The 14,991-nt window shown below is 53.1% G+C and overlaps 1 protein-coding gene across 1 annotated transcript in view; it reads right to left on the bottom strand.

Annotated features, from left to right (window-relative positions):
- Window positions 1-1,504: 1,504 nt before the first annotated feature.
- PINX1 (PIN2 (TERF1) interacting telomerase inhibitor 1) overlaps window positions 1,505-14,991 on the bottom strand; it is a 65,828-nt gene continuing 52,341 nt past the window's right edge. Inside the window, exon 7 of the mRNA XM_078856658.1 lies at window positions 1,505-3,619. Within this exon, the coding sequence (XP_078712784.1) occupies window positions 3,065-3,619 (555 nt within the window). The 3' untranslated portion in view covers window positions 1,505-3,064. The remainder of the gene's footprint in view (window positions 3,620-14,991) is intronic.

Raw genomic sequence — 14,991 nt, 5'->3', positions numbered from 1 at the left:
CCCACCCCTCAGCTCCCCCCGCTCCCACCACCTCGGGGAGCCTAACGCAGCACACCTGGGGGCAGGGGGGGGCGAGGGGGGCTTGAGCCACGGCTAATTGAGGCACGCGCGGCTCACGAAAGGTCGCAAACGCTGCAGATCGTGCGTCACAACGTTTGTCGGATCAAGCCCCGTCGCTTTTTCAGGTTCTTATTTTTGTATTGTTGTTGTTGTTGTCGTGTGTTTGTCAAACAAATGTTCTTGTTCGTGTCTCCTCCCCTGGTATGTGGTGGGACATTTATTCATTTGAACCCGCTCGTAATGTTTTCTTGTTTTTACGCGGAGAATAATATTTCACGTTGTACCGTCGCCTGTGTCGCGTTGACACGAGACGGTGACAAGTTTCCAATTGGGGCATCTCCGCCGTGAGCTGTGCACACCGGCGAGCGTCACAGGATTGGGTGTCCCCCCCCCCCCAAGAGATGACGCAAGTCACACGACCTTGCGAATCGCCTCTTGGTCAACTTTAATCGCCTTTTCGTCAATCTACATGCCCTTCACCGAGCGTTCGTCGCATGTCAATCAAACCGAAGTGTCATTTTCAGAACTGGAATTTTATCAAATCAAGTTTAATACCGTAGCTTTTTTTTTACGCGTAGCCATTGATGACCGGGTTGAGACATCAACTCGTTACACTTGAGCACCTGGTTTTACCACGAGTGGCCGAAAGCCCGATTTGAATCCTGGACCTCGGCGGTGTCAGCTGTTCCCTTCACGGCAACCGTGACGAGCCCCTTGAGCCATCCTGGAGGAGCCTCAATCCTGAGTCCAACCCTAACCCCAAGCCCCTGTTGCAGCAGCAGCAGTTGCAGCAGCAGCCACGTAAGCGTGGACGCCCTAATCCCCGAGGACCCTAAATTGTCAGAATGTTGTTGTTGTTTTTGCGACCAGAGATTGATGGCTGCCCTGTCAGTTCGGGCCACTTAGAAATCTGCGGAGGCGCACATGCGGCGTGGCCATTGATGTGGGGCACGCACGTTTCCTTTTAGTGGCGTTGAATTAAATGCTTATAAAAGCACAGCAGATACAAGGTTGAGTCATCCTATACCAGTGAACATTACGTGCTACGATATGTGAATCGGAGAGGTGGATACTAAACAAACACCAATCTAAAAGCTGATCAATTCATAAAGAAACACGGTGAGGAACAAACGAAACAGAAACTATAAACAAGTTATAGACATCACGTTGAACTATTAAGACCGGAGATCTTGAGCAAGATATGTCACTGATGATGATCGGTGGTCGAGATAAGCGATGGAGTGCCAGCCAAGGCAGAGGGAACACAGCCCAGGGCACGTCCCCCACGGAGACGGAGTGATTACACCAGCTCGTGCACACACAAGGTGGATTGATGCATCGACAAGAAATGTCGGCGGCTTGGGGAGCTCCACATCCAGCAGTGAACAGGTGACGATGATGACGATGACCTTAAAAGTATTTTAGTGACAGTGAAATCCGGCAACTTTCAGATTCATCAAGAGGCCAGTCTAATCGAGCAACTGAAAAGCAAACAAAAAACAAATCTGCACGCAAGAGTTGACGCGAAACAAGTTGATTTATTGAAAACATTCTCAGAGGTGGCCTTGCTCTGGTCAGTGACACGCACACCCACGGGTGGGACGCCTCTCTCCCCCCCTCACCTTCGCTGCCCATTGCGCACCGAAGACACCGCAGCCGTGGCTGCGCACGTTCCACAAAGCAGTAGGTGACCTCGTCGTGAAAGAAATTTAATAACAATCGACCCCGTAGGTAACCATCGCGAATACGGCTCATTAATGGGATGAGTCAACTGGACGAGGCGAACACCAAACTGGTAGGTCCGTCATCGCGGTATTTTACGAGCCAACTCTCCCCCTACCCGAGGGGGACGGCACAAGTTGTTATTTACATCCGAGTTAGTCCTCAATGGTTGGTATGCGACACGCAAGTAACAAACAAAAAGCTGCTCCGCGATCACGCCAACGACTGCCTGCGTATTTAAAATGTCAGAAATGCACGTCCGTTATTTGCTCAGCTCGAGAGCTTCCCACGATCGACATTCAGTGATGGTCCACCTGGGAGAGGGGGGGGGTCAGATACCAACCTCAACTACCGGTACGCCAATGTGAGATGGCAAAAGTGAGCTGTTTAAGTCAAAATACAAATCCTACCAAAAGCAAATAAATAGTGACAAGCTAACACGACGACGCCGTTACCATGTCATGAGTTGTGCGGTGGGTAGCGGCAGTGTGCTATGGACTTGGTGACCTCATGTTGATTTCCAGCCACGGCTACGAGCAGTGGCGAGTGAAATCTGAACGTTTGCTGGGCCTGCTGCCCCTTCAACCAACTCGATGATCGGCGTGGTGAAGTATACTCAAACAACCGCTACGACCGATACAGTGTGGAGAGGCCTTCATCCTGCAGTGGAGAGACCATGGCTGATGATGATGTTGGTGGTGACTGGTGGTTACTCCCATCATCATGCTGCACCTTCTCTCTGCTGTGGTGTTGTGGTCAAAGGGCTAAAAAAGTGAGATCAGAGGTCACAATTGTCAGCCGAGTCGGCAGCATCAACAGAACGGTCACGGTAACCGCCAGCCCCCCCCCCCCCCCCCCCGAGGGCAGGGTGCATAGCGACTCCACCCGCTGGAGATCCGGTGAACCCTCGCAATTTTGGGGTCGCGTTTCAAATTAAGAACATATTCATATTTATCGTTTTATTCGCATTGTTTCCGTTTTGTCCCCCCCCCCCCGTCTCATTCATACATTTTTGTTTTTTTACGTGAGCAAAATTATCGGAATTAAAGTTTCACAAACCTCTAAATGTGACTGCACGCTAAATGTGTGTTCGCAGCGTGGGCAGAAGAAGCGGGTTTAATCAATGGACCGACGTTTCGTTACATGCCTCGTGAAGGCCATCCCATCCCAAGAGGCAGTAAGGTCTAGGAGCCGTGTTGATTTGGACAATGGTTTGACGTGACCTCTCACAGAACGCCAAACTCTTCACCCTATCAGAGACGAGCGAGACTCCCGTCAATCGTCAATCGCTGTCCCTCGATTTATTTTTATTTTTCTGCTTCTTTTCCTTCTTCTTCTTCTTCCTCGGCTGCTCGACGTCTCCGCTCGGCACGTCATGCTCTGCGCTCTCCTCGTCGTTTTCTACGGGGTTTTCTCTCTCCACCTCCTCCACCTCCTCCCTCCTCCGTCTCTTCTTGTCCTTCTTCCTCTTTTTCTTCTCGCGCACGCTAACCGCGGCATCCTCCCCTAACTCGGGGCCATCGTCCTCGCCCTCGGGCGGCTGCAGGGCCCGCGGATCGCCTTCCTCCCCGCCCGGCTCGTCATCCGCCGTCACCCTCTTCCTCCCGGCCCGGCTCGTCCTGCCCTTCGTCGCTCTGCTGTGCCCGTCCTCCACGGCCGACGCCGAAGCCGCCGCCGCCGCAGCGCCGCGCCGGGCGTCCGCCATCTTCCTGGCGAAGTACTCCTGCACGGAGAGCGCGCTGGTGGTCGTGCGCAGCCCGTCGTCCGCCTCCGGCTCCACGGGCGGTGGCGACGGAGACTCCGAGACGCACTGCTTTTCCTCGCTCTGCGCACATGGCTGAACGCACACACACACACACACACCAGTTGAACACACGCGCAGCACATGGGTGAGAACACACACGAGTGAAGACACACACACACACGTGTGAACACGTGGACATATGCACATTCAAGTGCAAAAAAGCAAAGATCCCCAGTGTAGCCTAAAACGACTATTGGGGCAAGGCTCCGTTCGCGAGCACCAAAGGGCGGCATGGACAAAGCGAGGAGAAACAATTTCACGTACACGCATGCACACACACACTCACACGTGCGAGGTAGCTGCAGCCTGGATTCAAACCTAGGAGCTCAAGTAGTGCCGACTCTGTCACCTGAGCATCCTCGAGTGGAGGAGGAGTTTACATTTTTTTTTAAACGAAATACAGTGTGGAAGTCAGAAAGTTCTCCGCGTGATTTTCACCTTTTCCTCGCATCACGATCAACCCTTACTCGGGCCAATAAAATGTACATCTCGCTCACGTGCATACGGCCACACAGAAAGAACGCTTACAGATGGCCACGGATCGGAACATGGAAACTGCAATCTGGGGAAACCAGGCACAAGTAAAACAATGATTTATTTATTTTACAAACTATTTTTAAATTTTACCAAGTAAGGCCAACTGAGCTAATAACTTTTTATCAGAAGCGACCTGGCCACAAATGATAGCCCAACAAATTGGTTTATCATAACGGGGGAACTTATTGCAGCCAAATACTCTAAACGCACGTTTCTAAATGGGAAGGGAAAAACCGGAGGACCCGGAGAAAAATTCACGCGACCACGGGGAGAGAGACACGCAAACTCCAAATATACAGGCGTCAGGGTCGGGATCGAACCCACAACCTCCTGTATAACAGCCAAGGTAGGTATAACATCTCGCCACCATGGTGCCCACTAGTAAGGAACAAATCACACCCCCCCCCACTCCCAAAGATGCAACGAATCGTCACGAGGAGTCTGAGTCCTTGGTTATCTTTCGTTATTTGATTGCTGCAGGTGGACAATCGATCATGGTGTACATTCATAAAGGTGAGTAGAATACACAATAGTATGAATCTGCAGACTCGACAGGAGTTGTGAATATTATAGAATCCACACGTAGACAATCTATAGTTTCATGAATCTGTAAAATCCAGAGGGGTACATCTAAAGACGCAACAGCGGTGGGAATCTACAGAATCCACAGCGGTGGGAATATATACAATCATGATCAACGTACGACTGCAATCTGCGGAGTCTTCACGCGTTTAATGTTTCCTAGAGACTCAGCACCTCCCACCGTAAATCATCCTCTCTGTCCTCACCCCCACCCGACCCTAATCGCAGACCGTGCTACACAGCGATCGTCTCGGTTAAAGGTTAAACCCCTTCGCTCGAGACTTCGGTGCCAAGGATGAACCTTTACTGCTTCCCGTGATGTCAGCCAGCGCCCTCAACGGCAAACAACCGTCGCGATCTCTCCGCCGCCGTTTTTGGGCTGCACCGCGCGTTGTTGGGCGCGGCGCGAAACGTTTCGCGCCGCGGGATTCTCTCGAGATGGGAAACGTCGGACAGCATGCCGTACGACGAGCGGCACGACCTGAAAGCGCATCGGAGGAGAGTTTCATGGCATGACCGCGAAAATACGTACACAGCGGGAATGTTTTATCATACATGGGCATCGTCATAATCATCATCATTTGACCATTGATTTATTGAAAGATGTTTATGTTCGTCACGATGCTCCCACTATTTATCCGTCGCGCCACTTTCGCGCCGTGGACCAAACGGATCGCAGGGAGTCATCTCCGTGCGTACGATGGTGGCGATGGTGCCGCAAAAGCGAGGCCCTTCAAACTCCATGCCTAACAGTCTTCCGCGCGACAGTTCAATGGCAGCTGATTGTCAGAGAGCCCCAAGGCGAGGAGGAGGGGGGGGGAGATGGGGGTAGGGAGATGGGGGTGGGGAGATGGGGGTGGGGAGATGGGGGTGGGGAGATGGGGGTGGGGAGATCGCGGTGGGGAGATTGGGGTGGGGAGTCGGGAGGGCAGCACCTGACAGAGCTAATTGCGGGCGGCGGGAGGCGAGGCACGCGTCCAGGTGCCCTTCTCGTAGCCCGCGGGGTTGCGCTGGACCCTGGCTCGCGCGGGGACCCCTGCCAGGCCCCGCTAACCCCCACTGACCCACATCACTGCTCACCTGCCGCTGCGTGCCTGCCTGCCTGGTGCGTTTACATGTTAAATAAATAAAAAAACACAGTTGCAGAGGTTGTTTACTGCTCAAAGCGAGTAAACAAATATCATTAGGGCCGTTTCACTGCAGCCTACAGGGTTGGCTTGGCCCTGCGGAGGTGTCTTAAGATTTCTCCCTGATAACGCCACTTCGGAGCGAGAGAGGAATATAGAGTTACGAGCTCGAAGCGTGACAACATTCCGCAATCAACGCTTATCAGGCGCCTGGCTTGGCACCCTTGACAGACCGCTCTTGTAAGTATCCTTTATTTGATGAAATACCGGCCCATTGAAACACAAGACGCAATAGCCTCTTTTGCAAGCGGCGACCTGAAAACGACTAAAACCGTCGAGGTTTGTGCCAGGGCCCACATGCGGGTGACAATCGTGAAGTTTGTGGCAGCAGCGGTCGTTACAGGAGAGGTTGTGAGTGGGGATGATTGGCTGTTGGCCTGCGCCCAAGGAGAAGAAATGACAGTTGACAGGCGGCTTTAATAGGCTGGCCGATAACCAGCCCAGCAGGGAGCAAAGTTTAGGATCTAACGCTGGTACACCGTAGCTGCTGATCTCACACACACACCCACAGTGTGTCCAGACAACGTGGCTGACCAAATGAAGATCCCAACAAAACGCTACACACAGCTCTGATCGTGCAGCTACGTTCCACGAGGCTGTATGTCCCAGAGGAACGAGTTTGAATCCTAAACGATGGAACGTCGAGCTCAAGAGCGCCACCGTAGCACGCTCGAGAAATGTCACCGTGGCAGTAACCGCTGCACATTTATAAGGTGCAGCATGGCATGCGCGGTACACGTTGGCAGCCTGCACTATCGTTACGTTAGCACGTAATATGACGCACTGTGGGAGCCGGAACAACAACTACATCAGGGTGCATTAGGGGAGCGCAGGCACTGCAAATAGGTTACCACATATGGTGCATTGTGGGAGTTGGCCATGAAAGGCAAACGGTGTTGTGGTGCATGAGAGTTGGCGTTCGGCGCGAGCGGAGATTAGACGGGGTTTTTGAGGTGAATCGGCAGTTTTATCTTCACAGGAGGAGATATTTAAACCGCGACTCTTCCGTGGATCAATGTCGCGTTGGCAACGGGTGAAACATTTCAGATATTCTTGTGGTTTTATTTGGTTAGCCCCCCCCTCCTCCCCCACTTCGGCCTTTAAACTTGGCCCTGTTTGGCATTCGCTAAGAGAAGCAGGTGCAGCGGTGACCGGATCGCGGCACGAAACACGCGGAACGGAGGGCGTTGCGGCGTTTTAAGCAAATTCTTGCTTAAAACAAAACATAATCCTCGCTGGGGCTCTGTGCAGAGGCGAGGTTTTCGAGCGAGTGAGCGATGGAGCGAGCGATCCAGCAGCTGGGTTCCGATCGCACGTGCCCCCTCGTTGGTGCCGGTGGGCCAACGGGGACACCGCTCAGCAGCGTCGCGCAAACCAGCGCCACCGCGGCGCGCGTAGCAGCCACGTGGTCTTTGCATGCCACCGCACTTTGGCCTACGCGATCCCCCCCCCCCTCCCAACTCAACTGGAACCGTGTCGGCAAATCCCTCGCTACCGTGCGGGGGCAGAGGAGTCAAGTGCACGGAGCGACGGGAGGAGGGGGGGTGAGGCGGCGGGGGGGGGGGGAAATGGAAGCTATCTCCGAATGCCAAGCGTAGAAGTGGAGCAGTCCCCCCTCCTGCCACTTCGGGAACGGCAAATTACACGCTTACACGCGCTCGCTGAGTGACGGCTCTTAAGCCGATCCACGCAACCTTTCTGCCACGAATGCAACACGGGGTTGCACCGCTCCCCGCCTCGATCCCAACACCCCCCCCACCCCCCCACTTACCCAGCCCCCACCCCCCCCCTGCAATGAGCAGCGTCTGTGATGCAAGCGCCGTACGCGTGTCTCGTGGCAGCTGCGGAAGATTAATTCAGAAAAGACTGCGTCGTGTGGGCACGCACACACGCACGCTCCACGCCCACCGGTCGACAATGTCACAAAGACCGCAGGCTTTAACACAATTACAGTGGTGAGTGTGTAATTTTCAAAATGGGTACGGTTCGAGGAGGAACAGAGGTAGGGGAAGGGGGTTGTGAGTAAACGAGCTAATCGGGGGTTGGAAAAAAAAGCGTTCGGTAATAAGCGAGGTTCATTATCTCATTACAAGGATTTTGAGATTCTATTGTGGTTGGACTGAAGTCAAAGGTCAAAGTGTTTCACCACGAGTCAAGGCGGTGCAGAACTAAATTTGAACGAGAATATATTTTGTTTCTGTGCGGTGGCCGGTGACCGGAACAAGTCCATCGACTCGCTGCAGCACTTGAGAGCCGAGCTTCGTCACGGACCGCTGACACGGGGATGGGAACCGTGCCCCGCCGTGGCGCTGGCTCGGCACTCCGACCTCCGAGCCACGCGGCCACACTCTGTGCGCGGTGCTCATTCCACCTGCGCCTCGAGGGGGAGGATGTAAGATAACGATGATGTTGATAACGACGGCAATGAGGATGACAATGTATCATGACGATGAATGATGATGACGCCGATGGTTACAATGGTGAGGGCAGTGATTGTGACCACGACGAAGATAATCGTGACGGCGATTATAATTGCGCTGATGATGCCGACAACGATCGCCACATCCAACGATCGCCATAGTATTCATTCTGATGAATGCATTCGACACCAGCGATGGCCAAGATTGAGAGCCGGTGGGGGCGGCGCTCTTGCTACGAGCGGGCCCAGCGCTCCACCGAATGGGGCACCAACACACAGGTCGCGAAGTCAGGCAAGAGAAAAATAAAGGGCACCATCAATAAAGGTGTTGCGACACGATCTGCGGCGCTGCGCGCCCGACGCCGGTATTGCGTGGGCGTGCGAGCCGCATATCTGGCGTGGTTGGCGTGCCTCTGGAGAAACTGCACAAGCTTTTTATAACCGTGGTGTTTTGTAGTTGAAATGGGACATTCTGCAATGATCGGCGGATGCAGTCGCTGAGATTCGATCTCCATGGAAAAAAAAAATACGATGAACAAAAATGGACAAAAAAAGGAGGGGGGGGGGGGGAGTATTTGTTTTAGATATCAAAGGATGGTCTCTAAAGGGAGATGTAAATTAGACGCCACAGTGTTTCGCTCACACCTGCAGCCACGTGACGGACTGTCACCGAGCGGGGCGGGGTGGGACCTCCATTCCATTTCAAAACCGATTCTGTGTGTCTCGTTTTTTGCTTCTTGTTTTACTCCATGTTGTGCACTTGGTGGAAACAGCCCTTTGTGAATCCACTGCTGGATGAACGTCTGCCCCACGACTGATCGATGTTGCTAGGTTGCTTGACCGTACCTCACCGCATGCCCGTCAGCGTGGGTTGGCGAAGCGGGTGGCCAGGACCAGTTCAGATCAAAACAGCTGGTGCGCAGGAGAAGGATGCATCGTTGCACCATTGCATCATCGTCACGAGAAAGGCGGTCGCCACGTTGAAGGCATTCGTCATGATTTCTCACTTCACGGAGTGGGCCGCGTGAAGGCTGCCATCGTGAGGCAGTGAGAGACAATGTGCTGGGAGGCCTTCATCCAGCGGTGACTAGATCGTGGCTGATGATGAATACTGTGCATGATCCAGCAGTAAGAAGGTGGCTGTGGTCGAAGCCGACAGATAATCGGGCAATGAGGGGTACGGCTGCTCGTACAGTATACGTCTTTTATTTTCCGCATTTAGAGTAAATCTGAATTTCGCACAGTTGGAAAATCATCATCACTGTCCTCATCATTTTCATCATCATCATGGTGATCATCGTCGCCATCACTCTACGTTCTGTATCATGTTCACCACCGTGCGATGCAGCACCATGTGATGCCGGTACAGTCAACGTCGGCTGTCGTGAAAAAGAAAAGACGGAGAGCGAGAGGACACTCCCCAACATGTGTGGGATGTTCACCACTTCCTTCCAATAGGATAGGAAGCCACTGGAGCTTTGCACTTTAAATCGAGATTGAGAACTCATTTCTTTGCAACTTATTTTTGCGTCTCGTTTGTCGTCCTTCCACCGGCACCTCCGGTGAACACGGTTGGCTATGTACGGTGCGAAAGAAGTTCAACATGCACACGTACACTTGACAGGCGAGAGTCAGGTGCGACCGAGCACTGCCACAGTAACGTGGAATTTCCACCACTGCCTTAGGGAAGCCGATAGAACTGAGCACTATCAAAGTGCTCGCCGGGCAATGCAGACGACGCTGTAGAACGTCGTTTGGCGATTTTTTTTTTTATATCAAATAGTCCTCACTTGAAGGGGGCGGATTGAGTTTTTATTTAATGCACGCCACGTCTCCGCTGGAATGCCGACACCTGCTGCGGTAACTCGACACGCGCACGCCGGCCCAACGCTTCTGTACGACACTCGATCGGCGTTCACGATATCGACGGTTTGCAGCTTCCTTTTTTTTTGCACTTTAACAGCCCTCTCCGTTTACCTGTGCGTGTGTACGCGTCTTGAGGTGCGCGGGACAGAAGGTCAAAAAGTTTCGGGGAGGCTCCCGTTTGACAGCTATCAAAGCATCGGTCTTTCTTATCGTGTACAGGTGGCCGATCTTGATATCCGTCAGGGTGGCACTGCAGAGAGGGCGGCTCGCAATTGGGAGGTTGCGAGTTCACATCCCGGTTTGGGGGAGGGCCGGAGGGTTGACTCAGCCTATCATACCTCTCGGGCGGATAAAGTAAAAAGTGGTTGCCCTATGGACAGACTCGCCCCCCTTCAACGTAGGAATGTGGAATTTCCGCCACAGAGTCAGGGCTGTAAATGAGAAACGAGCAGCGAATCAATGCTCAATTGAGTAAGAAATCACTCCGATGTTCTTTGCTTGAGGGTGCTGCTGGTGGCAGAGTGCTCATCTCTCCGGCAGTGTTAACTCATCGAGCAGTCGGACACTACGGACTGGGGATTTTGATTGAACCCGTCTGTGCGCAGCTGCAGCTCATCACTGTAAACTCCCCTCGTGCGAGTGGTGGGTTATCCCTGGGTTCTCCAATAAAGTAACAATGGCCAAAACATCCCAACGCAGAAACCCTCCTGTAAAGCGTGTCTTGAGGCTCGGTGCAGTTCTGCCTTCGTAAAAGCGGTTTTCGAGCACGTGCACAGGACTAGGGCCTTAAGGCTTGATAAGGCTTTTTTTCGGGGTAAATAAATGGCGTCATAAAAGTATTATTTTTCTTATATTTGAACGTGAAACGACACTTACTTTTGACCTTCTCAAGTAGGAAAGTGTAAGCAAGTGTTTCAATTTTTTTTTTTACCCGCAAGGGACCTTGCTTGGGATGTTTGGCCAATTCCCTTTTGAAGTGCGTTTCGTTTCATGTGGGAGGAAATCGGAGTGCCTGAAACCACCCCCCACCCCTCGCACCTCTTGCATGACAGGAGGCTTCACGTTAAGACAGCGGCGAGGTGGGAAACCAGTAGGGCTGGTGACTCACGAGCCTCAGATCCAACTGCCCTTGTCTACCCTGCCCCGTCGCGCTACCAACCAGCCCGCATATTTATTGAAATTACCTTTAACCGCAGGGGGGCAGAGCGGTGGGTGCAGTGGTTTGTGCTCCACACAGTGTTTAGAGATGCTGAACTTTTTTCGCACCGTACGTAACCGACCGTGCTAATCGGAGGCGAGATCATGAATCCAGCCGCAGCTTGAGTTAGATTCCCGGCCAAGGGTTACCATCAGTGGCGAGCGATATTTAGAACCAGTCCTGGGTCAACGTCCTGGGTCAACGCCCGCCCGCCCGCTCGCCTTCACCGACCCGCAAAGACTGTAGTGAAGTATGGTCAAACAACCCCCCATGACTGACATGGCATGGGAAGGCCCTCAATCAGGTAGTGAATTGGCAAAAGGCTGTAAATTATAATTTGTTATTGTTGTTGTTGCTATTGAACCCCAGGTCTCCGTCGAAAGAGAGACGTCTGGGGGGACTTACGGTGGAAAATCACAGCTCTCAAATAAACATTCCACACGCTTGCGACCTTCGTCACATTACAAAGCGGGCACAGGCTCGTCCGCCAGCGCTACGCCGCGACCCGCGCGCGTCCGCCTAAACCATTTAATGTTACGCGGTAAGGCCCACTGAGCTATACAGCTCTTTTTCAGAAGCGAATTGATCACAAATCACAGCCAAATACTCCAAATGAACTTTTCTAAATGTGGAGGGAAAAACCGGAGGACCCGGAGAAAAATCCACACGACCACGGGGAGAACACGCAAACTCCAAATATACATTCGTCAGGGTCGGGATCGAACCCACGCCCTCCTGTATACGAGGCGAGGGAGTTAACAATGCGGCGGCGGTAGCAATGACGATGCGGCGATTAGCGACGGCCAGCGTGCTCCTTTCCGTGTCGCCGCGCAAAACGCCGAGCGCTAATCCTCGATGACCACGAAAAGGGCAACGGTGACTCCCAAAGAAGCCACGGCACGGCGGCGATGGAGTCATGTGTGCGTGCGAGCGTGCGAGAGGTGGTGAGTAAGAGAGAGATAGCGTGAGAGACAGCGAATGAGCGACAGCAAGAGAGAGCGAGAGAGAGCAGATGAGAGACGTGTGAGAGGGACAGGGAGAGCGCGAGGAAGAGTTTTTTTGACGCGAGTGAGCCAGGCGAGGAGGTGCACGCGTGCGATTCCGTGGTATTGGAGGCAGGGTTTGTGGATTACGCAGAGATCACTGCCCGGTCTGAAACTCCCACCCTTCAGCTCTGTGAGGCGGCAAATAAACTGCAGCAGAGCAAATAGGTTCCTGGTCTGTCCGTGCAGATGTTTGATTGCTCGTCACGGAATTGGCCAAATAATCCGTGCGCAGGACCCTTCCAGAAGAGAATCTTGCGACTCAGGAGGCTTTCCTCGATAAACAAAAAGGGGGCTTCCGGCACGTATTCAGGTTGTGACTTCTGCTGTTAGGCACGATGTCCGACGTTTCGCCCCCACGTGATCGGACCGCCACACATGCGCAACGGTGAATAAAGAGGTAACTTTATTTCTTTGCTGCGAGCGGAGGTGGCGGTACGTGGGGGGGGGGGGGGCGGGGGGGGTGCGGGATTCCGTGCACCGGAATTAGCGAGGTGGCTTCTTCATCTCACGGCAGCGGTAACGAAACATCGTTCCTCCCACCTCTCCCTCCACCTGTACCCCCCCCTACCACCCCCCCTCCCCTACCACCCCCCCTGCCCTACCTCTCCACCCGCACACTGCTTCTACCCCCCCCCCACCCCCTAACAAAATGCATGAGTTGAAATCCCCTGTAAAGTGGCCCGAGGGCATTTGCAGAGGGGCTTAACCGGGAGACGTGACTGGATTTAGGCTACAAGACTTTAAGGCAAGAGCAGAACCTGAAGCCTAAACCCAAAAGCTTAACTACCGCCCTCTCACCTCTCCCCTCCCCCCTCCGCTCACACAAAAAAATAAAATAAACAAACTCTTCAACAAAACTACGATAAGAAGAAATAATAAAAATAGTCCGGCTAATTCGCCCGATTTCAAACATCTTTGCAATTACATACGACCCCCCCCCGCCCCCCCCCCCCGGTTCCCTTAACGATGTGCGACGAAAATTGTCAAATAAGTGGGGAACGCGAGAGTAGCTTTCTTGAGAAAGAGCCGTCAAAGCGATGATGTACAACGCAAGGCAAATTTCAGCATGGAACAAAGTGAGCATGTCAAGTTTCCGACGCAATAATAACCTCACAGATAGAGAGTGGCCGTTGGAGCACGGCCAACATCAGTGGCGAGTGAAATCTGAAGCAGCAGCGTGGCCCCCCCCCCCACCTTCACTAACCAGGAGGGTGAATTATGGTCACACCAAACTGTTACTACATTGGGTCAACTTTACGGAAGTTATAGTGCTGCCCTGACCTCCCCCGCCCCCGAACGCCCCCCGCTCCCCCAACCCTCGTTACGGATAGGCGGCTGGAAAGAGCTAACGCATAAATGCTTTCAACCTTCGTTGGGAAGCGTCAAACCGAATCGATTCTTGAGCTCGAAGCCTCGCGGCATGCTCGTTCAACGCACACATTTAATCAAGAACATTCGGAGAGCGTTGGCGCAGGTGAACACGCGCTGCCTGCAGGGGTGCAGACTCGGGCAGACTCAAGAGTGCCCTCCTCGGCAGGTGCGACTGCGTCAGTGTGCCCACTCGCCACGCACACACACACACAGAGGCCGCCGCTCAGATCTAGAGATGTGGCGATAAGAATGCGCTATGAGTGAGCAACTATAAAGGCCGGCACGGCACACGAGGGGGTGGGTGGCCAGCAACACGCCTTTGTCTCCCCAGTGGCGATGTTTACCCACTGCACCAGGTACTCATTTGAGGCTGAGTTGACCCCGGGCAAGGGTCGACAGCCACAATAACACGAAGAGACAATTTTTTGGAATTCAGTAAAAAACGCGATATTTCAAGAGCTGCCAATGCACGTGAATAACGTCACGAACTAGTCCTTAAAGAGCCGCATGCCGCTCCAGAGCCGCAGGATGGCGGCCCCCTGACCTCGGGGAAGTCCAGTACCGGTTGAAATCTTCACCACTGTTATTGGTGGCGAGCGAGAATCGCATTCGGATCGCCGGGGTCGTAGCGCGACGCGCTCGCTGCTACACAATCACCCTCGCACATCGTGCACGCACACACGCACGCCTGAAACAAATACGCGCACGCTCACACAGGCCAAAGATATAGGTCGCTACAAACTTCTTGTTGCCTATTTCTCTGTTTCTTTGCCTAATCTTCAACATCGATCATCAATTCTGAAAGACAGGGACCGGTAATCGATTCTCGTGAAATGCAAAAGGACAAACAGCACGGTGGCAGGCCTACAGGTAAATAACATTTGGGTAAATTATAATTACATATGTTTCTGAGGCGCAAGTGTTACCACTGCAACAACCTTAAAATAAAATTAAGGTGCAGCGCTGCAATTTCTCACTCATGCCACTGCTGGCGAAAGGGCCTAAACTCGAGGGAGCTCTATTGGTTTATTCTTGCACACTGACCAGATGTGTTGGACAGAGGCGAGCGTACCCACACTTTACCCCACCACACGTGACCGGCCGATTGACGCACTGCGGTGAACATATTTACACTACTGGGTGGACAGAGGCGGTGGTGGCGAGGGGGATCTGAGGTGAATTTCAGGAACTTTACCTCA

The sequence above is a fragment of the Lampetra fluviatilis genome, chromosome 5 (assembly GCF_964198595.1).
Source record: "Lampetra fluviatilis chromosome 5, kcLamFluv1.1, whole genome shotgun sequence".
Taxonomy (NCBI): domain Eukaryota; kingdom Metazoa; phylum Chordata; class Hyperoartia; order Petromyzontiformes; family Petromyzontidae; genus Lampetra; species Lampetra fluviatilis.
Note: the sequence above shows the minus strand (reverse complement) of the source record. Positions and strands in the feature narration are given on the sequence as shown.